The sequence below is a fragment of the Danio rerio genome, chromosome 21, assembly GCF_052040795.2.
Source record: "Danio rerio strain M-AB ecotype USA chromosome 21, GRCz13ab, whole genome shotgun sequence".
NCBI classification, from domain to species: Eukaryota; Metazoa; Chordata; class Actinopteri; order Cypriniformes; family Danionidae; genus Danio; species Danio rerio.
The window spans coordinates 18,658,796-18,683,725 of record NC_141041.1 but is presented as its reverse complement, the minus strand read 5'-3'; the positions used below and the strand labels follow the sequence as shown (position 1 = coordinate 18,683,725).

Genomic DNA, 24,930 nt, shown 5'->3' with positions numbered 1-24,930 from the left:
TCTATAGTTGTACTTCAAAAAAATGTTTTAAAAAGCCCCAAAAGCTTCATCACGCAACGACTGTTAAATATGAGTGTCGTCAGCCCCTACTGAGATTTATTATGAGCGCCTCGCAGAAGAACAAACAACAGACAGTTTAGCGAACAGTTTGCGGCACAGTACTGTTACAACCATGCAAATAAGGATAGCTCAGCTTTTCAACAAAAGGCTGTTAAACACCCCCTTCTGTTTACAAGCCCTTCTGATGTGAACACCCATCATCAAAAGGCAGATAGTCACCAGCTGCGGTTTAGCACTGGCTACTCAAACAGTCATGATCTCCTGTTGTGACGCTAAGCCGTCATTGGCGCGGCAGGAAGTCTCACATTGGAGTAGTAATGCTTGAAATGGATCTGATCTCCAGTTTTGCGTTAAGAAATGGGTTGCAGAAGAATCCAGATTCTGTCATCATTTGTAAGTACACAGAACTAAATTTCAATCACTAAATACTAAATACAGCAATTGGTCGGTGCCATACTTCAAAAGATATTTAAAAGAATTGCATCATGCAGTCACCATAATGCACGCAGTAGCTAATGTTATGCTCCAAAGGCTTTTTCCACTCTTGAAATAGTAAACCCTTGCTCATTTTAAACTATATTACCCTTTCGCACACTGACAGTAATTTATTGTAAATACTATAGTGTTCTCGATTCATAGTTTAGTAAAATATGTGAATTAATCTGCTGTGGTAATTCTATAGTTGCTATAGTAATAATTAAAAACAAATGACCCAATGCTGTACAACTTTATACTTGTTCTATAATCTAGGTATTACACTACAATACACAACAATTTACTATAGTAAAAACCAGTACACTACGGTATTTATCAGTTTGTCAGTTTATTATAGATAATACTACACTTTTCTGTAGCAATCATTAACAAAGTGGTGTTTATATTATAATAATACACTACTATACTATAGTTCATAACCTATTGTTTACTTTAAAGGAGTTGTCCAGAGTGTATTTTAAGGCTTAGTTGTATTTATAAGATGCAAAGCAATATGTGTTCATGTTTCATTTGTAAAAGATCATTATTTTTTTATATATCTTATTTTAATTATATACAGCTACTCTGCTAACATAAAAACGACAATCATATTTCCTTGTTCCACCAAAAGGCTGCCCTCAAGAGGCTCTGATTGGTGAACTAACATAATGTGATTTGTGAATTGGCTCCACATCGCAAGGAAAAGCATCACGCCTTTACAAGCACACACTTTCCCTCTGCTCTGTAAATACTGTCAGTCAGAGTAGCTGTTAGCTGTATCAGTTTGAGTTTGAACCAGACAGAAAATGAAGAGGACACAGCTGAACCTCACGCCTGCTCTCTAAAATAAAACCTGACAAGTGTCTTTCACATATATTCAGAATAAGCTTGTGTTAAGTAAAATAAAACGTTCACTTATCTTTTGCGAATTTGTTACTTGAAATGTACTGTAGAACGCAGGGAAAGCAGCTGCATAGAAAGACACTGCAGTGCTGGTAAAGATTGTGGGTGTTTACAGCGGTTTGACGAATAAATATGAGTTTGTAGATAAATTTAAACAGTGCCAAACAGCATTTCCTGTTGTTTGAATACTTGTTTTAGTCCTTGCTACAACATACCGTTAACGCTAGAAACTATGCATGTAATAGATCAATATTAACAAATATAAACACTTACAGGTTGTGGCTCACAATCCACAGCTTTGTCTATTATGGTTGGAGCAGCTACTTCTTCAAGGAGTTTTTAGCTAACTCCAGCACTGAACTAGGAGAGATTCTGGAAGCTGTCCTTTGAAAAATTCTAGCTATATCTTTTTTTATAATTTTCTGCAACAAAATTAAAATTAAATTGTTAGCAATTCTCTCTTTGTGTCATGTCTTTTGGAAGGCCAAACATAAACGAAAGAAGCTCTGTGGAAATAGCTTTCTCTGTTATAACATTTCAAACTTTGTTCACTGTAGGCTTTGCTAAGCTAACTCTGTAAAAGCCAATGTCTCTGATTGCATTGAACTTTGAGCATATTACATTCAGAGATGTTGTTTATGTTCACACAGCTACATTACACATCAACTAAAGTTTAAAATATGGTATCATAGACCACCCCTTTAAATAACAGTAGTATATTTTTATGTTGGAATTTTTTGGTTTTCACACTGTATATTGGCTCTAGTGTCGAGGACAATATTATTTATTGCTGATTGATAGCAATTCACTTTTCTTAATGGACTTTTTGGAACATAAATATAAGAATAAAACAATGTTGGGACATTTTCCATTACTATTTGACATTTTTCCTATAAAGCATTTGTTTATATAAAAAGCAATGAGGTTTGTGATTGCTTGTCGGTTGGTAACAGTTTAGTTTAAAATTTCTAACATCACACTGGTTTACACGTCATGTTAAGCACAACAATGAAGCTATAGAACAGGGCCTACACATGGTAACACTTTTACTTGAGGTTAAAAGCAGTGTTTAGAGCGATGATAACTTCGGGTTTAAGCAGGTTGTAAGAATTTGTGCATATTCAAACTTTGTGCATAAATCTATACCTCCAGGTTACAGTAGGTATCAGTTTGTTTGGGAATTTCATTACATGCAAAAAGAGCTCTCGGTTACTCTAAACCTCTCCTATTGTATTCAAACAAGGGTCAGAGAGCCATTAGGTAGCCAAAAAGAGAGCAAGCAAATGATTACGCCGTTCCTAGATCAGTGTAAAAACAAAAACCAACGGCGTGACGGTTGACACCGAGTACACCCTTTCTCACCTGACTCATTACAGCTACATGGGAGAAAAGCCCCATGCTTAATCGGCCACTCAAACGTTCCTGGGCCATGTTTAAGAGGTGCCACCTGGCCAAGAGAGAAGAGGGAGCAAAGCAAACAGAGAGACAAGTGGAGAGCAGAGAGGAAATGGAGCAGAGGGTTTCAGTGCCTTCATTTGCCAGTGTTTCTGTCCACCCCCCACTGCTGGGAGAGGATCGAGAGGATAGAGGCAGAGAGAGAGAGCGAGAGAACTATGCCATGCTGCAGTATGCCCACAGTGTGCCAAGGACAACAGAGCAGAATTAACCCCTGAGTGGAGGCAAGAGAATGTGTGATACTATAAAATCTGGGTTAGACTCTTTTTTTCACTTGGATCAAGCTTGGACAGCTAAATACTGTGCAACATAAGGATGAAAATCTACTGCCTGTAAAATCTGAAACATGACCTTGACATGGTTAATTATGGTTTCAAATCTTGTAGGATCTGACTTTTCCCTGAATCAAGCCGGTTAGAGAGGACTAAGAATGCAAGTCAGGATATGGAGCTTTCTACTATGGCACTGTTGAAAGCTTTAGCCTGACTAACTGGAAAACATAATTGTATTTATAATACAGACTGAACCAAATTTGAAGCATTGTTCACGTCACACAATCTCATTACCATCTCAGGATGCACACTATTTTCAATATGTCATTAGCCTATTGACAGCTATTCCCTAAATTTAATGTATAGTTAATATATATATCCACATCTGCAGTTTTACTATACAGTCTCAAACCAGTAATTCACTATCCTAGATAATCCACACAGCCCTCCTCAGTGTGATTTTGTACATTTAAAGTTTAGAGTATGATTTAATGAATGCATTGGATTGTTTTGTGTTTTCTGGAACCGCAGTCTTGGTCCACCAGCTGAGCAACAAGACAATAAACCTTAACTAACATGTCAAACTAAAACATACTGACTTTTCAACCATGTGAATGCCAAAGGACACCAAAACAAGTGCCCTAAAGAATGAAGTCGATACAATGTGACCACGCATGCAGGAAGCAAGATAGCCTCCACATGCCCAAACCACCAGAAATCAATGAATAATTAACAAGCCCCTTTTCAATCCATGTTGCTGTCCATCAAAGATTGTGACAGTTAATCCTTTTCTTATATAAATAGCTCTTTGGTGTGGATGGGTAGTAGCCGCATGGAGCTCTATCCCTTCTGTCCCTGAAGCGGCCGCCAGGATAAGCTGTGTGTGTGTGTGTTGGATTGGCACATGGAGCTGCCCAGGGCCTGCCGCTGAGCTGGCGGCCAGTACAGATGGAGGGCAGGGTTGGGCAATGCCAGCTTGTCAGTCGGATTAAAACGACTCATTTATTCACTGAAGTATCGTGCAAAGCGACGGGGCTAAAGGAGGGTGGCGCAGAGAGGATGAGCAAGAGCTTTACGAAGAATAGGTGCGCAGGGAGGGCGGCTATAGAGACTGTTTAAAAGTTGAGGGTGATTCGAAATGAACTGTCTTGTTAGACTTCCATACAGTTTGTTTCTATCTCCAAAACTCGGTTTACTTTTTTTTTGTTACTTTTCTTTAGTGGGATGCCAGAAGCCATTACGGTGGTGTACGGAAGGGGGCCAGCAGGGTGGCGTCCTCCAGTGCCTGGGTGACAGATTGCTGCTCCGCATTGGTGGCGGAGGAGGCAAGGGCGGTTGGCGATTGGCTCTGATGGTCAGGAAGTGAGCACTGAGGGATGGCAGAGCAGGAGGAGGAAGAGGGAGCAGGGAGACAGAGAGGGTGGGTATAACAAGACCTGGCTGTGTGACCTTTAGCACTAGGTGAGTTACTTAAAGGGCCATGAACTCTGTTTTCTTTATGGCTGGGCCTGGCAGCAGAAGGCAGTGACGTGCTTTGGGACTTATGAAGAGGACATGGAGAGGGCAAAGGCGTATTGCCAACCCACAGCCGTGCATCTTCTCAGGGCATCACAATATTGTAGGTTTCTTATTTCTTTTTTTTTTTCTGGTTCCTGCAAATACTTTTACTCAAATTATTACAGAACCTGAAGCAGTGACTGGGATTGTCCAACTGGTATCTGTCTCTGACATTTTGTCACACTTGATGTGTACTTGGGGGCTTAAAATTGTAATCAAGTGCACACGTAAAGTGTAAACTCATTTAAGATCCAAAAATCCATAAGAGATTATATGGGACAGGGTCTAAGTGATTTGAACACAATAATTTGTTAGCACGAACAGTATGGCTGCAATGACATTCACCATATTCCGCTCAATCAGCTTGCCAAAATAAGCACAGCTTGACTTGCCATGTGGCACCACTTCAAGTGCTCATAAAAAACATTGAACACTCTTGCACAAAAATGATGAAAGATTGCAAAACTGGACTTCGGGAAGAGTTGCGGGTGCAGAATTTGTGGAGACGTAGCTGTATTTTTCTACTGTCTGTCTCTTACAGCCTGTTGAGGATGGCAGTGCCAGAGTAATAAGGGGAGAAGGTGTCAGAGACAGGTTAACGGTGGGATCGGTCAATGCCAGCAACCTTGTGCCTCTCAAATCCCCCTATCTCGTGTCACTGGCAGGCCAAGAGAGAGAGAGTGGGAGCGAGAGAGAGAGTGAGTGAGTCAGGATGGTACACGGGGGGTGAAGCTTGGAAGGGTTTTATCGGGTCTAATTACTCCCGATAGCTGTAATTTACAGGTTGGCAGCAGGGGGAAATCGGCAAGATTCACACTTCTGCGGGTCAGCATCTGTCGCCATTACGGCACTACTCTAGTCGACGGCCGGTCAGCGAGCCGAAGGAACGGTAAACAACAAACCGCGTGTGACAGATTAGCGGCGCAGGCTAAAGGACCTTCCACTGACACATCATTTCTCTCACTCCGCGAGTTTGTTTCGCGGCAGCTGTCACCAATAAAACAGAGAGACGGGAGAGATAAGGGGGAGAGATGGGGGAGGTTGGCTTTTGTTCCAGATCCAGGGAGGTGGGTGGCAGGAGAGGAAGGAGAGTGACCTGTTTAGCAGTCTGGCATGAGCATGCACGGGAATATTCATACAGGAAAACGAGGCACCATTATGTCAAAAGGAACCTTTTTTGCTGACTTTCTCATAATGATCTACTTTCTTTTTTTAGGGGTTGTTACAAATTGCTACAAGTTCCATTTGTGCACAGCATGTGTGGTATAATATATAAAAGAAGTGAGCATGAGCATTTGCTCTGACTATGTGAACTTGCTGAAGCCTCGTCTCAAAAACCACTCCACCCGCCAAGTTTTATCCATTAAAATCCAGAAAATCATACAGCAAGCTTCAATTTGTGCCAAGTGTACTGATTCGCCCCACTGCAGTCCACTCTCTTTCCAGCCCTGATCCACATTCTCTCCATTAGCCTCGCTGATGGATTCTGGCAGGGAAACTTTTCCTTGAGCTCCCCTTGAAAGACATTCAGTTGTCCTGCTGGGCATGTACTACCATCCTCAAGCCACAACGGACTATGCATCATCATCACCTTGGTTCAGAATGAAGAAGCTTGTTTTTTAAACTTTAGGTTCACTTGTTGATCAGAACTTCTAAAAGTGGTCCACACTGTTTGACTGAGTTTGTAGAATTTTTTTTATTAGGATTTAAAATCTAGACCCACTGTAATTAGGCTTAGATGTTTTAGTACAGGTAGCCAATGAAAAAGGTGTCTACAAAACTTGTCAAGGACACTCTCCAGGCCTGAATTTTCACAGCTGCAACTATTTGGCTCTACTCATTGGCGGGTTCACACAGGCCGCTCCAAGTGCTGTCCAATCACCAAACCCATCCATTACACTGTCCGGCTGTGGGCAGAGCCCGTTGAGGACCTGTCCTGTTTAATATCTAACAGCAGAGTGGTGGCTCACTGTGCCAGCCTCCAGAGTCCCACTGTTCCCACAAGTGCCATATGGGCGGCCCGGCCTTATTCCATTAGCACGAGCGAGACAAGGGTGAGAGCAGGCCGAGGCCCTGGTCCTCCCGGCCCTCCCCTAGCACCGCCACAGGGCATGCCCTGCCCACCACCAGCTGCCAGGACCAGGCCGAGGGACAGCCATGGTTCACTATAAACAGAGCAACTTTGCCATTTTCTTGGGAAATTTTCTAAGAACACAGAAAACATTTATAAATGTCAATTTAAAGGTTACAGATATTTACATTTATTCATTTGCTTACACTTTTATCCAAAGCAACTCATAAGCATAAGTGATTCATCCTTGGGAAACAAGGAGAGAAGTGCTGATATACAAAGTTCAAAAAGTGCTCGAACAGTGTTTCATGTAAAACAATATACAATATAACAGAGTACAAATGGCACAACAGAGCAGCACCCGTAAATAACAACATTATTTGTGCATGACAGCCAGGGATGCTGCTACACAAAAGAGCGAAGGTGAGGTCAATAAATTACATAATTTGTTCATAAGTCAATGTGCCCTGTTCACTATAAATAGGCTCTTGATTGTACTATATACAGTACCTCCCCACAAAATAAAAGCGCTTACAGTCCCCAAAGTAAAGATTGCATACCACTGGAGAAATCTGAACAGGTCCTCCACCTGGACTGGGGACAGAAGAAGGGAGAGAGTTCAGATGTTCAGATGTTCTGAGGATCGCAAGGGAATGTCAGACTGTGTTTCAGCCTGTACCTGCCACAGGACCCGAGGCCCGTTTTAATTAATCATAAAGCACTATGAATTATTAATCTATTATCACTGCGCATACATGTGATCATTCATTTGTCTCTTCTGCTGTTTTTAGCACCCTTAAGTCCCTGTTTCTGCTAATACGCCGCAATTCTGGGGAGAACTAAAGGTAGATTAACCTGACAGCACACTTTAATACAGGACAAGTTACAAAACTACTTGGATGATCTTATTTTACATACTCCCAGTGAGAGCATATACAAACAGAACTAACAGGTCAACGCATAGATGCACTTAGGAGTGAACAACACTGTTGCAAGTAGCAAGGAGAATTCAAAGATATCTCTTAGAGACTTCTAGATATTAAAACATTTGCACAATGGTGCGCAAGCAAACTAGTACTCCCAGAAAAACTTGTTTGCAACCCTCAATGACATATTTAAGCAAGGACTCTTCAAGCAGCGCCCGGGGTGTTTTTGTGCCACACTGATCAGACATCATTGAGCTCTCATTGAGGAGAGATTTGCCTTTGGTCTGGCTGTGTGGCCTGTGATGACTGACAGTAGGAAGGAAGGTTTCTTCTACCTACAGGCGCCCTACTGAAGCTGCAGCTCAGGAGGACACAACAGATCTGAGCGAGAGCAACACCTGTCAGGTAAGCCTTCGCAGTTGACGGCACATGAGGTATGCAAAGCCCTCCGCTCTGACGGCTAATCTCCGGTGAGCCATCGTGCGGGGCACCGCAGGCCTCCACAGGGAGCCACCGGGGGCCAGAGCGCAGCAAACTTGCCTCTTCTGCGTCAGACAGCGCTCACATCCTCCCACCAGAGCGGCGAGAGGCAGAGGGAGAGAGAGAGAGAGCGAGGCGCTGATGTGCTCTAAATACATTTCATTATCATCATTATGATTATATCACTGAATGTGTGTTTTTTGTAATGCGCCGCAGCACGTCTCCCCAGGGTGCTGTCTGCACAGCTGAATAATTAAAACTAGTATGATGAACCATCCGTCACAGTTTCCCACAAGAGTTGGGGCAGGCTATGTGCAAATGGCTCAGTTGAGGAGAGGTCTGCAATTGAAACAATAAAAACGCTCAGGTTAGTATTTGCTAATGCAGCTGTGATTGCAAATAATTCAGTACAAGAGGTAAAAGAAAGTGATGAAGCAATGAGATTTCTTGAAATATATACTAAGGCTGTGATCAAAGGAATAAGGGTCTCTTCCGTTCATTTTATATCCGTTTACAAACAAAAAAGAAAAAACTAAGAAAACAGATGTTTTTGGTTTTTCCAAACAAAGAAAAAAAAAGAGTTTTTGGCTTGATTTTTTATTTTTTTTTTGGTTTAGGGTGGGAAAACGGATAAACGACTTCATTAATATTCATTTTATACATGTAGGCCGTGATGAAATGCCCATTTTCCTCTGATTGGCAAGTTAAAGACTTATCTAGGTTAATTAAGTTAACTAGGCAGGTCAGGGTAATTAGGCAAATCATTGTATAACAATGTTTTTTTTCTGTAGACAATCGAAAGAATATATATCTTAAAGGGGCTAATAATTTAAACCTTAAAAAGGGTTTTTAAAAACTAAAAACTGCTTTTATTCTAGTCGAAATAAGTCAAATAAGACTTTCTCCAGAAAAAAAAATATTATCAGACATACTGTGAAAATTTCCTTGCTCTGTTACCCATAATTTGGGAAATATTTTAAAAAGAAAAAATTCAAAGGGAGGATAATAACTGTATAGATAATTAAAATAAGAGGAAATATATATAAAAACAAATGGTACCCTTTGTTAAAGCCCCAGAGCCCAATGTGTTCTTATTCTGGTCCTGCTAACAACTATTAAAAAACAATAAGTAAACAATATTAATTATTATTATTATTATTATTATTAGCCTATTATTATTATTATTATTATTATTATTTAGGCCTACAGTAGCTCTGAAACAATCATGCAAACCAGGTGCTTTGCTTAGTATCAGGTGCACGGCAGAAAGAAGTTTGTTGGCAAACTATAGGCATATTATTATTATTATTATTATGATTATGATTATTATTATTATTATTATTATTATTATTATTATATAGGCCTTGCTCGGAAGCAATCATTCAAACCAGGATCTGCTCAGATGGCTATCTTCATCAGGTGCACAACAGCGAGACTTTGGCAGCAAACTATGGTTTATTTTAATGACAAATGTGTAATTTTACTGCTAATTTACATTTTTTTTTATAAATTTATGCATACACAATTAATGTAAGCCTGCTACCTGATCAAATGATACAATATGAAAACTTACATATATATAAATATATATAAATATATAAATAAATATATATATATATATATATATATATATATATATATATATATATATATATATATATATATATATATATATATATATATATAATTAAAAGCCTGGGTGCTGATTGCAGACGACTATTATTTTGAGGATGATGTCACAAGCTCAGATTTGGTTGACCAATCAGAGAAAAAGGAGCGTTTTAGCACCGCCTACAAATGTATAATGTATTTTAAAGTCGCTAATCTTGTTTCCCACCCTTAACCGAAAAACAAAAAACTCTTTTTTTTGTGAGCAACTTTTTCTTAGTTTTCCTTCTTTTGTTTGAAAACAGATATGGAATGGATGGAAGATATCCTGATGCACATGTCTTAATGGAAGAAAATGATTCTAATTGAGGAAAGAAAAGAGAAGAAACAACTTAAAATCCTATCTGTAGATTGTAATAATATTACAGCATCTTACCAAGTGCATTTAGGCGAAAGCAAATCTCACACTGTTTTTCCGAAAGCAAGACAACGCATCCAATCAGCCAGGAACAAACCAGATGAGACGTGTTGTGTTCTGATACACCACGCAACCCAGTAGGACTAGACCTGCTTAAATGCATGAAGTGAATATAAGAGACAAGTGCAGATGAATGATTAATCCAACAATCCCACAAACCGGTGTCGAAACCCCTGTGTCAAAACCCAGAAAATCATGCACAGCAGGTCACTGAAATATTCATATTATACATGCTTCATTAAGACTGAAATACACAAAGGCCCGACATTCAAAGTATTATTGAAACAAATGACAGATAGATGGAGGGAAGAGTAAAATGTTAGAGCCACAATTACATGTTTGTTTCATAGATTTGTACCGATTTGTTTTATTACAAAGGAAACCTTCTGCATTGCTAAATACTTTTGACAACTCAGTTACTTTACGTCTTGCGAATGGAGTCTTGCCAAAGACTTGCATTCAGAAAGGAGACAGGACGCATTGCTTTTTAAAAGTCCTTTCCAGGTAGGAATACTAGACGTATCAAAGCATGTGGCTGTTAATTACACATATCCTCCAACTTGGTCACACAGTTAGGGCTCCTGACCGATCTCATATGCTCCTGCCAATTAATGATCCTTCTCCTGTCCCTCTGACATCAGATGAATAGTGTCTGAGCTTTCAGCTGATGGATTATGCCAGCTTATCAAATGACAAATGCTTCACAATTTAGAATGGCATATGTAATTTAAACACTTAGCACAGCTGAGACTGGCTCGCTGCCCAATGTTCACAACACAATTTATTTTAAATGATTACGTTTTAACATATGTAATGATGCTTTTAACATCTGCACTTCAAGTGTTTATTTAATTGCAACTCAAACTTTGATACAATATTTTAAAATGTTTGCAATAAATATGATTTATAGAAAAGTGCGTCCAATTCAACACCACTAAATATCTGGGTGTGTAAACCCAACCAAAAGCATCAAACTATTGGAAAAAAAATAATTTTATATTTATTTGCTATGAATTAAAGCCATTTATTCTTTTCACTTTACTATTTTATGATCATTAACACTCACTATGTTCTTTCGTTTCATTTTAATCTTCATTTCGTTTTATTGTATCCCATTTAATGATGATTCCACTTTACCACAACATGCAGTTTTTGATTTGTGGTAATGTAGAATCATCATTAGCAACTAAAATTAGATACAGTATTAAATCCATTACAATAACACAAATGCAGAGAGCATCAGTGTTAGTTTTATAACTTGAGTAACTATTGTGCTTTTGTTTATATTATTTATAGTCAGTTTATTTTAATTGAAATATTTTAGCTAAAGTGTAATATTTATGTGTGCTTGTGTGTGATTTCAAAAGTAATATATTTAGTTATGAGATTTAGTGTTGACCCTGGTGTGATTTATCGTGTAGCAACATAGGTATTTGAGCATTAATTGTGGCTTAGGCAGAGAAATACAATCCTTATCTAATGCAGTTAATAATAAAAAAATTATATATATATATATATATATATATATATATATATATATATATATATATATATATATATATATATATATATATATATTTATATATATATATATATATATATTTATTTATTCATTCATTTGTTTTCTTTCTTTCTTTTCAGCTTAGTCTCTTTATCTTTTCAGCTTAGTCTCTTTATTTAGACCTCTTAATCTGGGGTCGCCACAGCGGAATGATCTACCAATTTATCCAGCATATGCAGCAGATGCCCTTCCAGCTGCAACCCACCACTGGGAAACATCACTACGCACAATTTAGCCTACCAAATTCACCTGTACAGCATGTCTTTGGACAGTGGGGGAACCAGAACACCCAGAGGAAATCCACGGGAACAACATGTATATTCCACACAGAAACACCAACTGATCCAGCCGAGACTTGAACCAGCGACCTTCTTGCTGTGAGTCGACAGCACTACTTACTCTGCCACTGCGTCGCCATATATATATATATATATATATATATATATATATATATATATATATATATATATATATATATATATATATATATATATATATATATATATATGAGCAATATCAAACGAGTAGCAGTGCGATGTGGCTGTATATTGGCACTGGTGGGAGGCTTGCATTGTGCATTGTTGCCTTAGTGCCCCCACCAGTGCCGATATACAGCCATATCGCACTGCTACTCGTGTGACATTGTGTTTATACAACAGTTTGATGGCATAATTGTGTATATAAAAGCAAAATCAAACATGGAGAGTCTCAAAAACTCTTTTGTATGAGGAACTACTTCCGCATTGGATTCAAATAATTAGCTGACAGTTAAACAGCTGAGCAAGCATCTTTTAAACTTGTAGCGTCTGTTTTTTGCTGGTTGTATGTGGGCGGAGTAATACACAAAAGGTAAAGAGGCTATACGGGTGCTGATATTACTTAAATATATCACGGCTATCAGCCAATCAGATTCAAGAACCAGACAGAACTGTTGTTTTTGTGTTTGTGTATATATATATATATATATATATATATATATATATATATATATATATATATATATATAGATAGATAGATAGATAGATAGATAGATAGATAGATAGATAGATAGATAGATAGATAGATAGATAGATAGATAGATAGATAGATAGATAGATAGATAGATTTGATTTTTTTCTTTTTTGAAATATTTCCCAAATGATTTTTAACTGAGAAAAGAAATGTTCACAGTATGTCTGATTATATTTTTTCTTCTGGAGAAAGTCTTGTTTTATTTCAGCAAGAATAAAAGCAGTTTTTAATTTTTTAAACACCATTTTAAGGTCAAATGTTTAAAATAAAAAATATAAGCCCCTTTAAGCTATTTTTTTTTGATAGTCTAGAGAAAAAAAATACATCGTTATATATAATATTGTATTATTATGGATTATATTAAGAATTACAACCGTACAATTTACAACGTAATTGATGTCAATCTGGCAACCCAGGTCATGCTGCGCTCGTGAAATCCCTCCTCCTCCGGCACCGTAACTTCCTGGAGACGTGCTTTATTTTTATACAGAAAAAATGGCGGCATTATGCTCAAACAGTTCTTCAGAGAAAGCAGGGACCGCGTCTGAAGCCCCGTCAGGACCGGAGGATGATTTTTGGGCGGGACAGGGACCAATAGTGCTGCGGGATCCTGCGATTAAATTGTTGAGTCCGGTTAGCGGTGTGGAGCCGCTGTCGTGGGCAGAAGATCACAGACTGGCGGCCTGCAACACGAACAGCGTGTCTCTGATGGAGCTGGTGTGTGACATACACAGTCTCAGTCAAAACCTGGTGCTGCATCGCACTCACATCCCCGTCCCCACCACCACATGTGAACTCAAGGTAAATACTTCACTGCGCGCGCGCGACTTCTCCTCGCTTCATGGTATCATCACTTGTTTTGAATTTGTTGCCAAAGCTTAAGCCACGTTTGACGTGACATGACAGCTTAAGATCTTTAAAATAAGCGTTAATGGTGTGGACGATTATTGTTTTAATTCTGATTTTCAACTGTACACTTTTTTATTTTACTTTTCATGACAATTTCATCATACTAACTACGCATAAATTAAGCTAATACAATAGAAATATGCAATCATAAAGTGACATTATTTTAAAATGTTAAGTTAGTTGTGGGCTTTGGCTATTCAAGATCAAATGCATTAAATTTTTGTCTGCCTGTTTGAATGTAATGCAACATTACTGGAGATCAGCTGTATTGTATTTTTAGTCAGTCAGTGATTTATTTATTTTTTTCCTCCACATCTTTTCAAAATGGGGCTCTATGTTTCCCCACGGGTCATAGTTGTGACCACTAACATATTTATGTGTTCTGTGATCATGATTTATGGGACAGAGCGATCTTAATTAATGATAGGCGTTTTAAATATTATATGTATCAAGGACGCAGTTGAATCTGTATCATGACATGTATTTTAAATGCTTCTTTTTACTTGAGCTTTAACACAGACAGTGTCTTCCAAAGGGGAAAATGACATTAAACAGCTTTGGGCATGCTACTATTTATACCAGACATGAAAAAATGCTCCCATCAAGTAAAGACAATCTGCACTTCTATTTATAGCTGACCATAATGTGGAAAATCCATCAACTGTTTTTAATTTATTAAATACGATTTTTTTTTTACAAATCAGGTTGTAATGCTTGCGATTAAAGTATATCTTAAAATGAGTTAATCTACTGTATTTAACTCTGTTTTTGACAATAGTTAAAAATAAGACTTTGTTTTATTGAGCCGCTTTTAAGTTTTAATATTTAAAGTAATATTTTTAGTACCTTTAGTACCTGTCGGACATCAAATAAATGCAGTTGATCTATTTGGTTACCTTTGGCTCCATATGTGTGAAAACTAAAAATAGGCTTCTTATAGGCTAAAAGAAAATATATTTTTCATCCCCTTATTTACATATTTTATGATAAAAAGGTTTAAATTGTTGACACTTTAAATAGTTATGTTAATTAATAAAAATTAAATTAACTTATTTCCTGATATAAAGCTAAAAACTGTGACGTTCATTCGTTCCTTATTTATCAGGGGTCTTCACAGCGGAATGAACTGTCAACTATTCCAGCATTTGTTTTACATAGCAGATGCCCTTTTAGCCGCTATCCAGTTCTGGGAAACACCCATACACTCTGACATTCACACACACACATACTCACACACACACACACACACACACACACACACACACACACACACACACACACACACACACACACACACACACACACTAATACACTAAAGCCAATTTAGTTTACCCAAGTCACTCATACCGCATGTGGGCACATGTGTTTGGACTTTGGGGGAAACCGGAGCACCCAGAGACCCACACAAACACTGGGAGAAACTCCCCACAGACATACTGTACCAACCAGCCCAGCCAGGACAACCTTCTTGCTGTGAGGTGACAGTGGTAAACACTGAGCCACTGTGCTGTCCTTTGTTCACAACTTATATAAAGTGGGGCTGTGCAATTTGGGGAAATTATCTATTTGCAATATTTTTTCTATTAATTTTTTTTACAGATATTGCGATTTCGATTTAATTTTATATCGTAGCTTCTTACTACTAAAATGCAATGAGTGTTAGTTAAAAAAAATGAACTGAAAAAATGTTAACTTAAACTTTTATTCATATTTGTTTTTAAATATTCAGAAATGAGGCACATTTTTCCATAGAGCAAACAGAAAGCACAAATAAAACGACCTTACCTTTCTGTAAACAAGTTGAACTCAAATTAGGGATATAGTGTAGCTTATTATACAAACAAAAAATAATAGTTCTAAAAATACAGAACACTCAGCAAACTAATTTAAGTGTATATGACCTATTTTGCATTTAGATGAGTTTTTTTAAATCCCTCTTTGGTCACTGCATTAAAAGGAACCATGTCTTTAGCGAGGTGTTGTGTTATGGCATTAGTTATCTTCTGGGTAGGGCTGCATCAGCTGTCCTTTAGTTCTTTCTTCTCTTAAAGGTAAAGTCCACACTTGGGGCTTTGTAACTACTAGCTAGTTTGTAACTAAATTTGTAGACATGTTCTTAAACCATACCGTAATTGGTAGATTGTAAGCTCTCCGTAAAGTCATGTGTATAGTCGCACTGAATGACGTAATATCCAATAAGAAGCATTTAAATCATTTAACTGCTTTAAAATTCTGCAACTACTGCATCTATATAACTGTCTTATGAAAATTAAATGGCAAATTATATTTGTATAGTACATTACATTAGTCAGTCACTCCATACGACGCGCATATCTGCATCAGGAGCCGTGAATCATACTATGCGTACTCATACTAAGCTATCCGAACCGCGCCCAGGCCAGTTTCCTGGATTGTTTGAGAAGTGTGAGTGCTCTGAATTGGTTGGTCGGTCCTGGCCCGGTTAGAAGAGGTGTGCCAAAGTGCGGTTCACTTGGGCGGTACGCTTGTATTGTGCGTGCAAAGCGCGCATGAGCCCGAAACTGAAGACGAGACTTGACTTTTAAGGGACTGTTTCATATGGATTTATTAATCATTCTTACTGTTTAATGAACTCAAACTGTTGTAGATTATTAAAGATGCAAACCCCTCACTGCGCGACAGCTGCACCTTCAGCAAACCTCCTAATTCCTGCAGCACGAGGACTTTACGATTGTTTATGAGCATCAAAAGTGGCTGATCTGTTCAGGGAAATACTTGACCGCTTGTTACTGCATCTCAAACAAAAGGATATAAAGAAATTTCCACTGTGCTGAGCGAGAGAGCACTAACTAAACTGCGCATCATCGATTAGGTAAGCGTGCTCAGGCCCGAATGCAATATGAGTGTGGGACGTCAGGCGAGACGGGAGGGGGGACAAGCGTACTTTTGCCCGATTTAAGGCAACTGTACATAGTGTGAGTACGCCCTAAGACACATGTCACACACAGATGCCATGCACACATTTGCTCTGCGTGGTGGGAATTAAAAAATGCATATTATATATCGCAGATTCTTGCGCTAATCGCAACATTTCAAATCGCGATTGCGATTCGACTTTGATTAATCGCACACCCCTAATGTTAAGTTTTTTTTTTTCCACAGGTGGGCTCAGAAAAAGATGTGAGGGCTGTTAAAGAAAGCTTTGCCAATAGTAAAGACCCAGTAGTAAGCCAAATGATCATGATAGACCGAGTCATCAATCCTCAATGTGGACCTCTCCATGGCGTCAAGTACACTAGTTGGTCACCGTTAGGCTGTGACAAACTCGGCCGCTGCCTTCTTGCTTTCCTAACACTGGACAATCGTCTCACAATCCACAGCAGTCACTTGCAACTGCAGTGGACGCTACTGCTGGACCTTACAGAACTATATGGCGAAATGTTAAAAACCAGGAAATACTCCGCTCAGAATGATGGCACACCACCGGTCTCCTTTAAAGACTTCGATGAACTGCAGCGTCGGTTTCGTATGCAGACACCAGTGCGCATGGAGTGGTCCAGTTTGTGCAGTATGCAGCAAGTTCAGAGCGATAACGCTCATAAAGATATCAACACAGTTCTTCTAGCTGTACTCATGGAGAATGGAGACGTGGTGGTGTGGCAGTTCAGCTTGCCCCTAAACGGAAAGGAATCAGTGGTGTCATGCAGCACCATCAAATCTGGTGTGTCGTCACCAAGCGCGCTCACCTGGTGGCAATATGAGCACAGTGGGCGGAAAATGAGCGGACTGATCATAGGGAGCTCCGTAGGACCTGTAAAGATCCTCCCAGTCAACATTAAGGCAGTGAAGGGTTACTTCACCCTCAGGCAGCCTGTGGTTTTGTGGCAGGAGAGCGACCAGATTCCTGTCCACAACATCAAATGCATCACACTCTTCCATCCGCACCAGAAATGCAACTGCAGTTTAGTGGTTGCGGCACGTGGTCCGTATATCTTCTGGTGCTTACTGCTGATCTCCAAAGCTGGTCTGAATGTTCACAATTCCCACATCACGGGTCTTCATTCCACCCCTATCATATCCATGACGGCTTGCCACAATAATGGGACTGTTTTAACATGCTCACTAGATGGGAAGGTTAAGAAGCTAACGACTGTTTTCACAGACCTAGCTGTCGAGTTCAAGCAAGAAGAGATTGTTCTGCCTGAAGGAGTCGCGGGTCGACGGATACACGGTATATCAATCAGTCCAAACAGTGCCTACTTGGCTGTTCTCTCCAATGAGGGTATGAACAATGGCTTCCATCCTGTCGCTCTCAACTACCAGGTACAGTTCATCACCTTTAAGACTCCAGATGAAGCGGCAGCTAAGATGCTTGATGCTCACTGTCTCTTTAGAAACTCTGATTTGCTGGATTTGTTACGATGGCGGATACTAAAAGACAAAAGCATCCCTTCGGCCTACGAGAATAATCTAGAAGAGAAGCTGCAAACCTCAGGGTCCACTTACCTGTGGCGTCTTAAGCTTTTCTTTCTCAGAACGCTCCACAAGTCCATGCAGAAAACTCCTTCAGAGGCTCTGTGGCAGCCAAGGCGAAGAAGTGGTCAGAGTTTAGTTGGTGATGGTGATGAAGGGGGTGGAGGTGATGAAGATGAGATGATGGAGGACAGACAGGGGGATGCAGAAATTAGGGAAAGAGAGGAGAGAATGAAAGAGATTGGCAGCAGGATCGAAGCTGTGGAGTCCCATCTGATCCGGGAGAACATGAAGAAGGTGCTGGGCGAGGTGTATCTGCACACCTGTGTCACTCAAAACACACGTGTACCCACTAAAGGTGTGTGTGACTTCCTCACAAATGACCCTGCTAATGAAGACAGGGCAGCCAAGGTGAATCCCTTTCTCATCGTCCACTGAAACAAATATTTATTTGGCTTAAAGTTGATTATAAATTTAGGTTTGTGTGTGTGTGTTTTAAGAATGCAAATTGGATGGTTAAGGCATAAAAACGTAGATGTAAATATTAAATCTGAAAATGAAGTGATTCATGCTGTGAATTATTATTTTTTTCGAAATAATATCTTACACTGTATGTTTTTTTACTATTATTTGATGTTTGACCTTTACAGGTGCTGATAGGTCATATCATGAATAAGATGAATAAACAGACATTTCCAGAGTATTGCGCTCTCTGTAAAGAAATTCTGCCCTTCACCGACTGCAAGCGGGCAGAGTGCAAGAATGGACACAGGTGGCTCAGGTACAGCTAATATATCATGCTATATATGTGGTATAATGATAAGGATTTAATAGTAATTCATTTAAAATATAATAAACATTGATATGACCGATTATTTTATTAATTTTAATGTATAAAATCAACTAAGCAGGGCTGCCTCAGACTCGGACTCAGCAAGGTTACTGCCAGAAGTAGTGTTAGTGAGGCCAGCAGGGGTGCTCAACCTGCAGTCTGTGTGCGTCCTAACGTCCCAGTATACTGATGATGCCCTGAGCGCTGTCTTTCGGATGAGATGTTAAACCGAGGTTCTGGCTCTCTGTGGTCATTAAAAATCACAGGATTTTCTTCGAAAAAGAGTAGGGGTTTAACCCCAGCTTCGTGGCCAAATTTGCTGGCCTCTGTTTATCATGGCTTCCTAACCATCCACATATCATAATTGGCTTTATCACTCTGTCTCCTCTCCACCAATCAGCTGGTGTGTGGTCTGGTGCAATATGGCTGCCGTCACGTCATCCATACGGATGCTGCACACAGGTGGTGGATGAGGAGATTCCTTCAAAAATGTGTAAAGCCCTTGTATCCAGAAAATCGTTGTTTAAATGTAAGGAATTAAACATCATTTAAAACAATGGACAAGTGCAGTCAATGCCTTTTATGAATATAAAATAAATTTTTCATTTATTTTTTCAGGGTGTCTGCAGGGTCATAAAAAGTCTTAAAATGTCTTAAATCTCAAAATCAAAATTTTAGGCCTTAAAAAATCTTAAATTTGCTGAAATATAGTCTTGTAGGTCTTTTAAAATCTTTTTAAAACCGGTCCTAGTGTCCTTTGTTCATGTATTGCTACCCAGTCTGGCCAACACCCATACAACAATTCATCTCAATAGATAATGGTTTAATTATTTTCCTTAAGTAGCAAAAGATTCAAAGTAAATCGGCACACTGCCACTTTAGCTCTCAAAAAATTTTATTTAGTCAAAATTACAAAAACACTACCTTTCGACCGACATGGTCTTCATCAGGTCTCCACCTGATGAAGACCATGTCGGTCGAAAGGTAGTGTTTTTGTAATTTTGACTAAATAAAATTTTTTGAGAGCTAAAGTGGCAGTGTGCCGATTTACTTTGAATCTTTTGCTACTTATGTTTGTTTTTTGATCGTGCACCTGCCTTCAAGATTTTTCTAGATGTGCGCACATTTCTGTTTTTTGCATTAATTATTTTCCTTACAATTAACATTTGTTTAAAAGTGCTTCATGTTTTTACTGCTGAGGACACCGACCTGGACAGATTGTTGTGAGTAGAGTTCGATTATTATAGTTTTTAAAACATTTGTTTACTTTTTTTATTTTAAAGAAAGTTTGCTGAAGAAAAAGTGTATGGACTCAAGCAGAGCTTGCTTGTTTTTACACAATACTTTAAATATTTTGCTAAGAAATTCATTCATTTTTTTTTTCTTGGCTTAGTTTATTTATTAATTGGGTCGCCACAGCGAAATGAACTATTAACTTATCCAGCATATGTTTTTTATGCTGCAGATGCCCTTCCAGTCGCTACTCAACACTGGGAAACCCATACACAATTGCATTCACACATACACTACGGCCAATTTAGCTTATTAAATTCCCCTATAGAGCATGTCGTTAGACTTAGGCTCAGAACCAGTGCCACCGTGCCATCTTTGCTAAGCAATATCAAAACTATAATTTTTTTTATTATTAAATTATTATTTTAAAATTAATTGTATTAAATTATGATTATTTTTCATAGGGCAAATAAAAATCTTTACCAACTGTGCAATTAAAAAAAATTCCTCAGCTTTTAGCCCTTTATGAGTCTAAAATTGCATTCATAATGGTCTTAAAGTCTTCAGTTTAACTTGTATAATGTTAACTGTATATAATGAAAAGTAAAAGCTTTTGCTGTATCAAATTAATTCTTAAACTGTTAACAAAAAAAGATCCATTTCATAAAGCGCACAGTCTTGCATTGTCCCTATTTAGACATGCAAATGTAATCATTTTACTTGTCTCTTACAGCTGCTTTAATAACACGTATTTTGCAATGCCAAGTATTTTGCTGTTGCACTGTTCTTGGCTCATAACTGACACAGCCTGTGCATTTTAATGAACAGATTAATTTAGATATTGTGTATTGCTAGGTTTAATTCACACCACTTCACAGCACATAATCCTTCATAATAATAGAAAAATCTGGTGGGCTCTTGTTTTGGCTTTTACAATATTTTTGTATTCCCAGATTAATGTGCAAATATCATTTTTTTAAATCCTCCAAAATCTGTCAATAATATAAAGTAAATTTGACATGGTATAAAATCTGTACTATATGTAGGTGCTGAATAGATTTTGAGCCGATTTACCCATTTTTGAGCCCCATGTGTGACATTTCATCCGTTGGGCTGACTGAAAGGAGATTACTGCCCCTAATGGTATATCAGGGAAACAGTTGCTTCATTGCTGTCATTCTGATTTCTGCCAAGTACTGATCTAAACCTTCCCCTGCCGTTTCTGTTCATGTGTCTCACTGTCTCTTTCCCTCTTTCTTTCTCTTTCCTTCTTCCTCCCCAAGGTGTGCGCTGTCATATCAGGCCTGTCAGGGTGTGACATACCGCCGCTGTCTATTGCAGGACAGTATTGCCTCAGTAGCAGAGCCTGAGGGTGAGCCATAATGCTGTATCATATCTCCATTCAGAAACACACCGCACCGCACACTTAGACTTTCTCTAATACGCACACACACAAAACAAAAACTCTGCTGCCCCACAGCAATGCAAGCTCAGGATGTCAAATGTACCAATTCGATATGAAAATATGTTAATTACATGTCTTTTTTGGCTGTTCCAACTCTATTCTGACTGGCAGGTAGATGGTTTTAAACACTCACATGCACTTTTTGGTGCTATTATTGGTGAGGGATTAAACGGGTGGATGCTGAATATAAGTTGTGTACAGTATAATATTGTGTCCTGGGTAATGTATATTCAGACTAGGGCTGCACGATATTGTAAAAATCGTACATTGCAATATTTTGTTCTGCGACATATATTGCGTTATGAATGCAATTTAACCAGATGACGTCAATATCTTTATTTGGAAATAATTTATAGTTTTGAATGGGATGATTCTGTAAGGGAATGAATTATGCATAAAATATATATATATATATATAAAACAATATTCAGTCATAGATAAATACAATAGAGAAAAAATATGAATGAAATAAACATGGAGTCTAACTGTATTCGGGTACAATAATTATAATAATCACATGTAAAATAATACTGCGTAGTCTTTTATTAAATAATAAATAATATTTATTAACTTTACAAATTTTTTTTTTGTTGTTGGAGAGCTTTTAAAATCCTCATGCCTCAAAAACACATTCAAATTTTAATTTATAATCCAAACTCAACGTTGCATATGCTGCGATGTAACTCTTGCAAATGATCACATTGCGAAATCGATGCTGAAACGATACATTGAGCAGCCCTAATTCAGACAGTTATCATATTGAACCTTTTCAGGGTAAGGCTGGGCCGATAAACTGCATTTTATCGAATTGCAATAAAATTTAAGTCAATAACAAAAATAAGCTCTGGACTTTTTACTCTATATTCATCTAGAAGCCAATCACACAGCAGAACTGTGCAACAATGGGAATTTAAAAGTGTGTTGATTTTAGAGATGTATCGAATTTTCTGCCATCAAAAATGTATCGGCTGAAAATGTTATGCCATTTAATGGATTCTCTCATTTTTGTTGCTTCAGTCATTGTCGGAGTACTCTTTTAAATCTGGAAGCATTACCAACTTATATCGAAATATATATCAGTATCATTCAGTATGGAAAATAATTATCGAGATTGCATTTTTGCCATATCGCCCAGCTATACTTCGGGGTTATTAGAATTCTTGTATTTCCCTGAAAGGGCTTATTTTGTGATCACAACCATCTAGATGTAGATGATGCCGCTTATTGCAGGCCTACTGTCCACATAAGTAAATAATTGGGTGTAAAATATTAATTTGAGTTGAAGTATTTTATGAGTGGTATGTTGATAATGGTTGTCAGGGATTAAAGCGCCTCAAAATGCAACGACTGGCCAATCAGAATTAAGCTTTCAAGCAGCTATTTGTACTTATCAGATAAGAATACTAAGAAAAACTTGGCAATCAATTTACTCACCCTTCAACCTTTTTGAGTTTTTTGCCGTTTTGTGTAAAAGAATATATTTTGAATATTGACTTTCATAATTTAATTCTATGGATGTCAATAGTTTTTTTTTTTTTTTTTTTGGTTTTCAACACACTTCAGAGTATATTCTTTTGTGCTCAACATAAATTCTAAAGGTTTTGAGGGGCGTAAGGGCAAGTCAAATGTGAGTAAATGTAAATTTAGGCTAAACTGCATCTATTCCAGCCAAACTAAATTAAATAATACTTTCCCCAGAAAAAAAAAACACATCAGAGGACATACTTTGAAAATGCCCTTGCTCTGTTAAACATCACTTTGGGAGTATTTGAAAAAAAAGTATAATAAATATAAATTTATATATATATATATATATATATATATATATATATATATATATATATATATATATATATATATATATATATATATATATATATATATATATATATTAGTGCTCAGCATATATAAGTACACTCATCACAGATCTATTTTTAATTTAATATTTTAATAGGAAGCTATACAATATTATATTTGTGCATATACATTAGATTAGTTTAATTTGTTTAAATTTTGTAGGTTGTATTTTTTTATTAATTTAAATGCATTATTTTTCAATTTCTATATCTGTTTGGTGACTAAAACATTATTTCAATAAATATATCTGTTTATTGAATCTGTTTTGTTTAAATGCACAAAAATACGTTGCCTATTGACCTTATTCTCCGCAGACGAGCGGGCGCTGCCATTTGAATCTTTTTGGCATGAGACTTCCGGTCTCATTCACTTCCATTCATTTTTAGACATTAAAAACGGCTCGTTTCGCTGTTTGATGTTGCAAACTGATATTTCCTTGTTATATTATTCTACTTGGTCTGTATAGTCATGCAAACATTTGTTTGTAGAGCGAGTAGTTTGACCGTTTTTTTGCCGTTTATTATCCCTTGTCATTTCTCCCATAGGCAACTGAAACGGAAGTTCTAAGACCATCGCGAAAACAGGCGCACTTCCGCATTTTAGAATAAGGTCAATATTCACTGAGAAATAGATTAAAAAATATTCCAGTTCAAAATGGGGTGTAATCAAGTATGCTGAGCACTGTATGTACAAATTTCACTGGAGGGTTGATCATTTTGATCATTAATTGAATAATTTCATATTCAGTATATTTAAATAATTGCTTAACAAGAAAAACTACTAATAACAGAAAACTCATTTTTCAGATTCAGACTGGATCAAGAAAATCCTCCAAGGTCCCTGCATCTTCTGCGATTCTCCTTTCTACTGAAGCCTCGGGGCTAAATAAAAGTCTCCACGACTGACTACTGGATCACTTAAGCGGGCTACATAAATGACTAAAACGCCTTTCTTTACTTGAAAGAGAAACATTTGAAAGCCATAAAGTATTCTTTAATTATTTTGTAATTTAAGACATTCGGGAGATTTTTCCTCTCAACAGATCTTTATTTTAAAGCCAAAAAAGGGTCTAATTTTTATACAATGAAAACTGTATATGTTAATAAATTATTCCACTGTACATTTGCTGGATGTTTTTGATTTGTTAACATTATCCTGCCATGACATCCTCCTCTTGCATTAAAAATGCACGCTCTTCCTGTGGCTGATTTTAATTGGTTTAAATAAATCCATTTCCTAATTGGCTTTGGGAACATCTCTACATAACCGCAAACAGCAACTCCCACATCTCCAAATAATGACTTTTCCCTGGCCTTAAGGAAGAGA

The 24,930-nt window shown here is 37.8% G+C and overlaps 1 protein-coding gene and 1 long non-coding RNA gene across 3 annotated transcripts; one reads left to right on the top strand and one right to left on the bottom strand.

Annotated features, from left to right (window-relative positions):
* Window positions 1-6,962: 6,962 nt before the first annotated feature.
* Window positions 6,963-13,677, bottom strand: LOC147831884 (uncharacterized). Its single transcript, XR_015520198.1, has 3 exons — window positions 13,236-13,677; window positions 10,243-10,376; window positions 6,963-8,537 (listed from the first exon to the last, which is right to left on the bottom strand). It is a non-coding gene; the product is annotated as an uncharacterized LOC147831884 (long non-coding RNA).
* gtf3c4 (general transcription factor IIIC, polypeptide 4) lies at window positions 13,341-24,724 on the top strand. Of its 2 annotated transcripts, none has more exons than XR_015520193.2 (5): window positions 13,341-13,657; window positions 16,907-18,628; window positions 18,868-19,578; window positions 21,566-21,654; window positions 24,411-24,724. XR_015520193.2 is itself a non-coding variant. In XM_087301004.2 (5 exons), the coding sequence occupies exons 1-5, from the start codon at window positions 13,352-13,354 to the stop codon at window positions 24,473-24,475; spliced, it is 2,313 nt and encodes a 770-aa protein (XP_087157130.1). In that variant the 5' UTR covers window positions 13,341-13,351; the 3' UTR covers window positions 24,476-24,724. The 2 variants fall into 2 exon arrangements, 1 of the variants encoding a protein (XP_087157130.1); XM_087301004.2 differs by having other exon boundaries at window positions 18,868-18,998.
* Window positions 24,725-24,930: the final 206 nt, after the last annotated feature.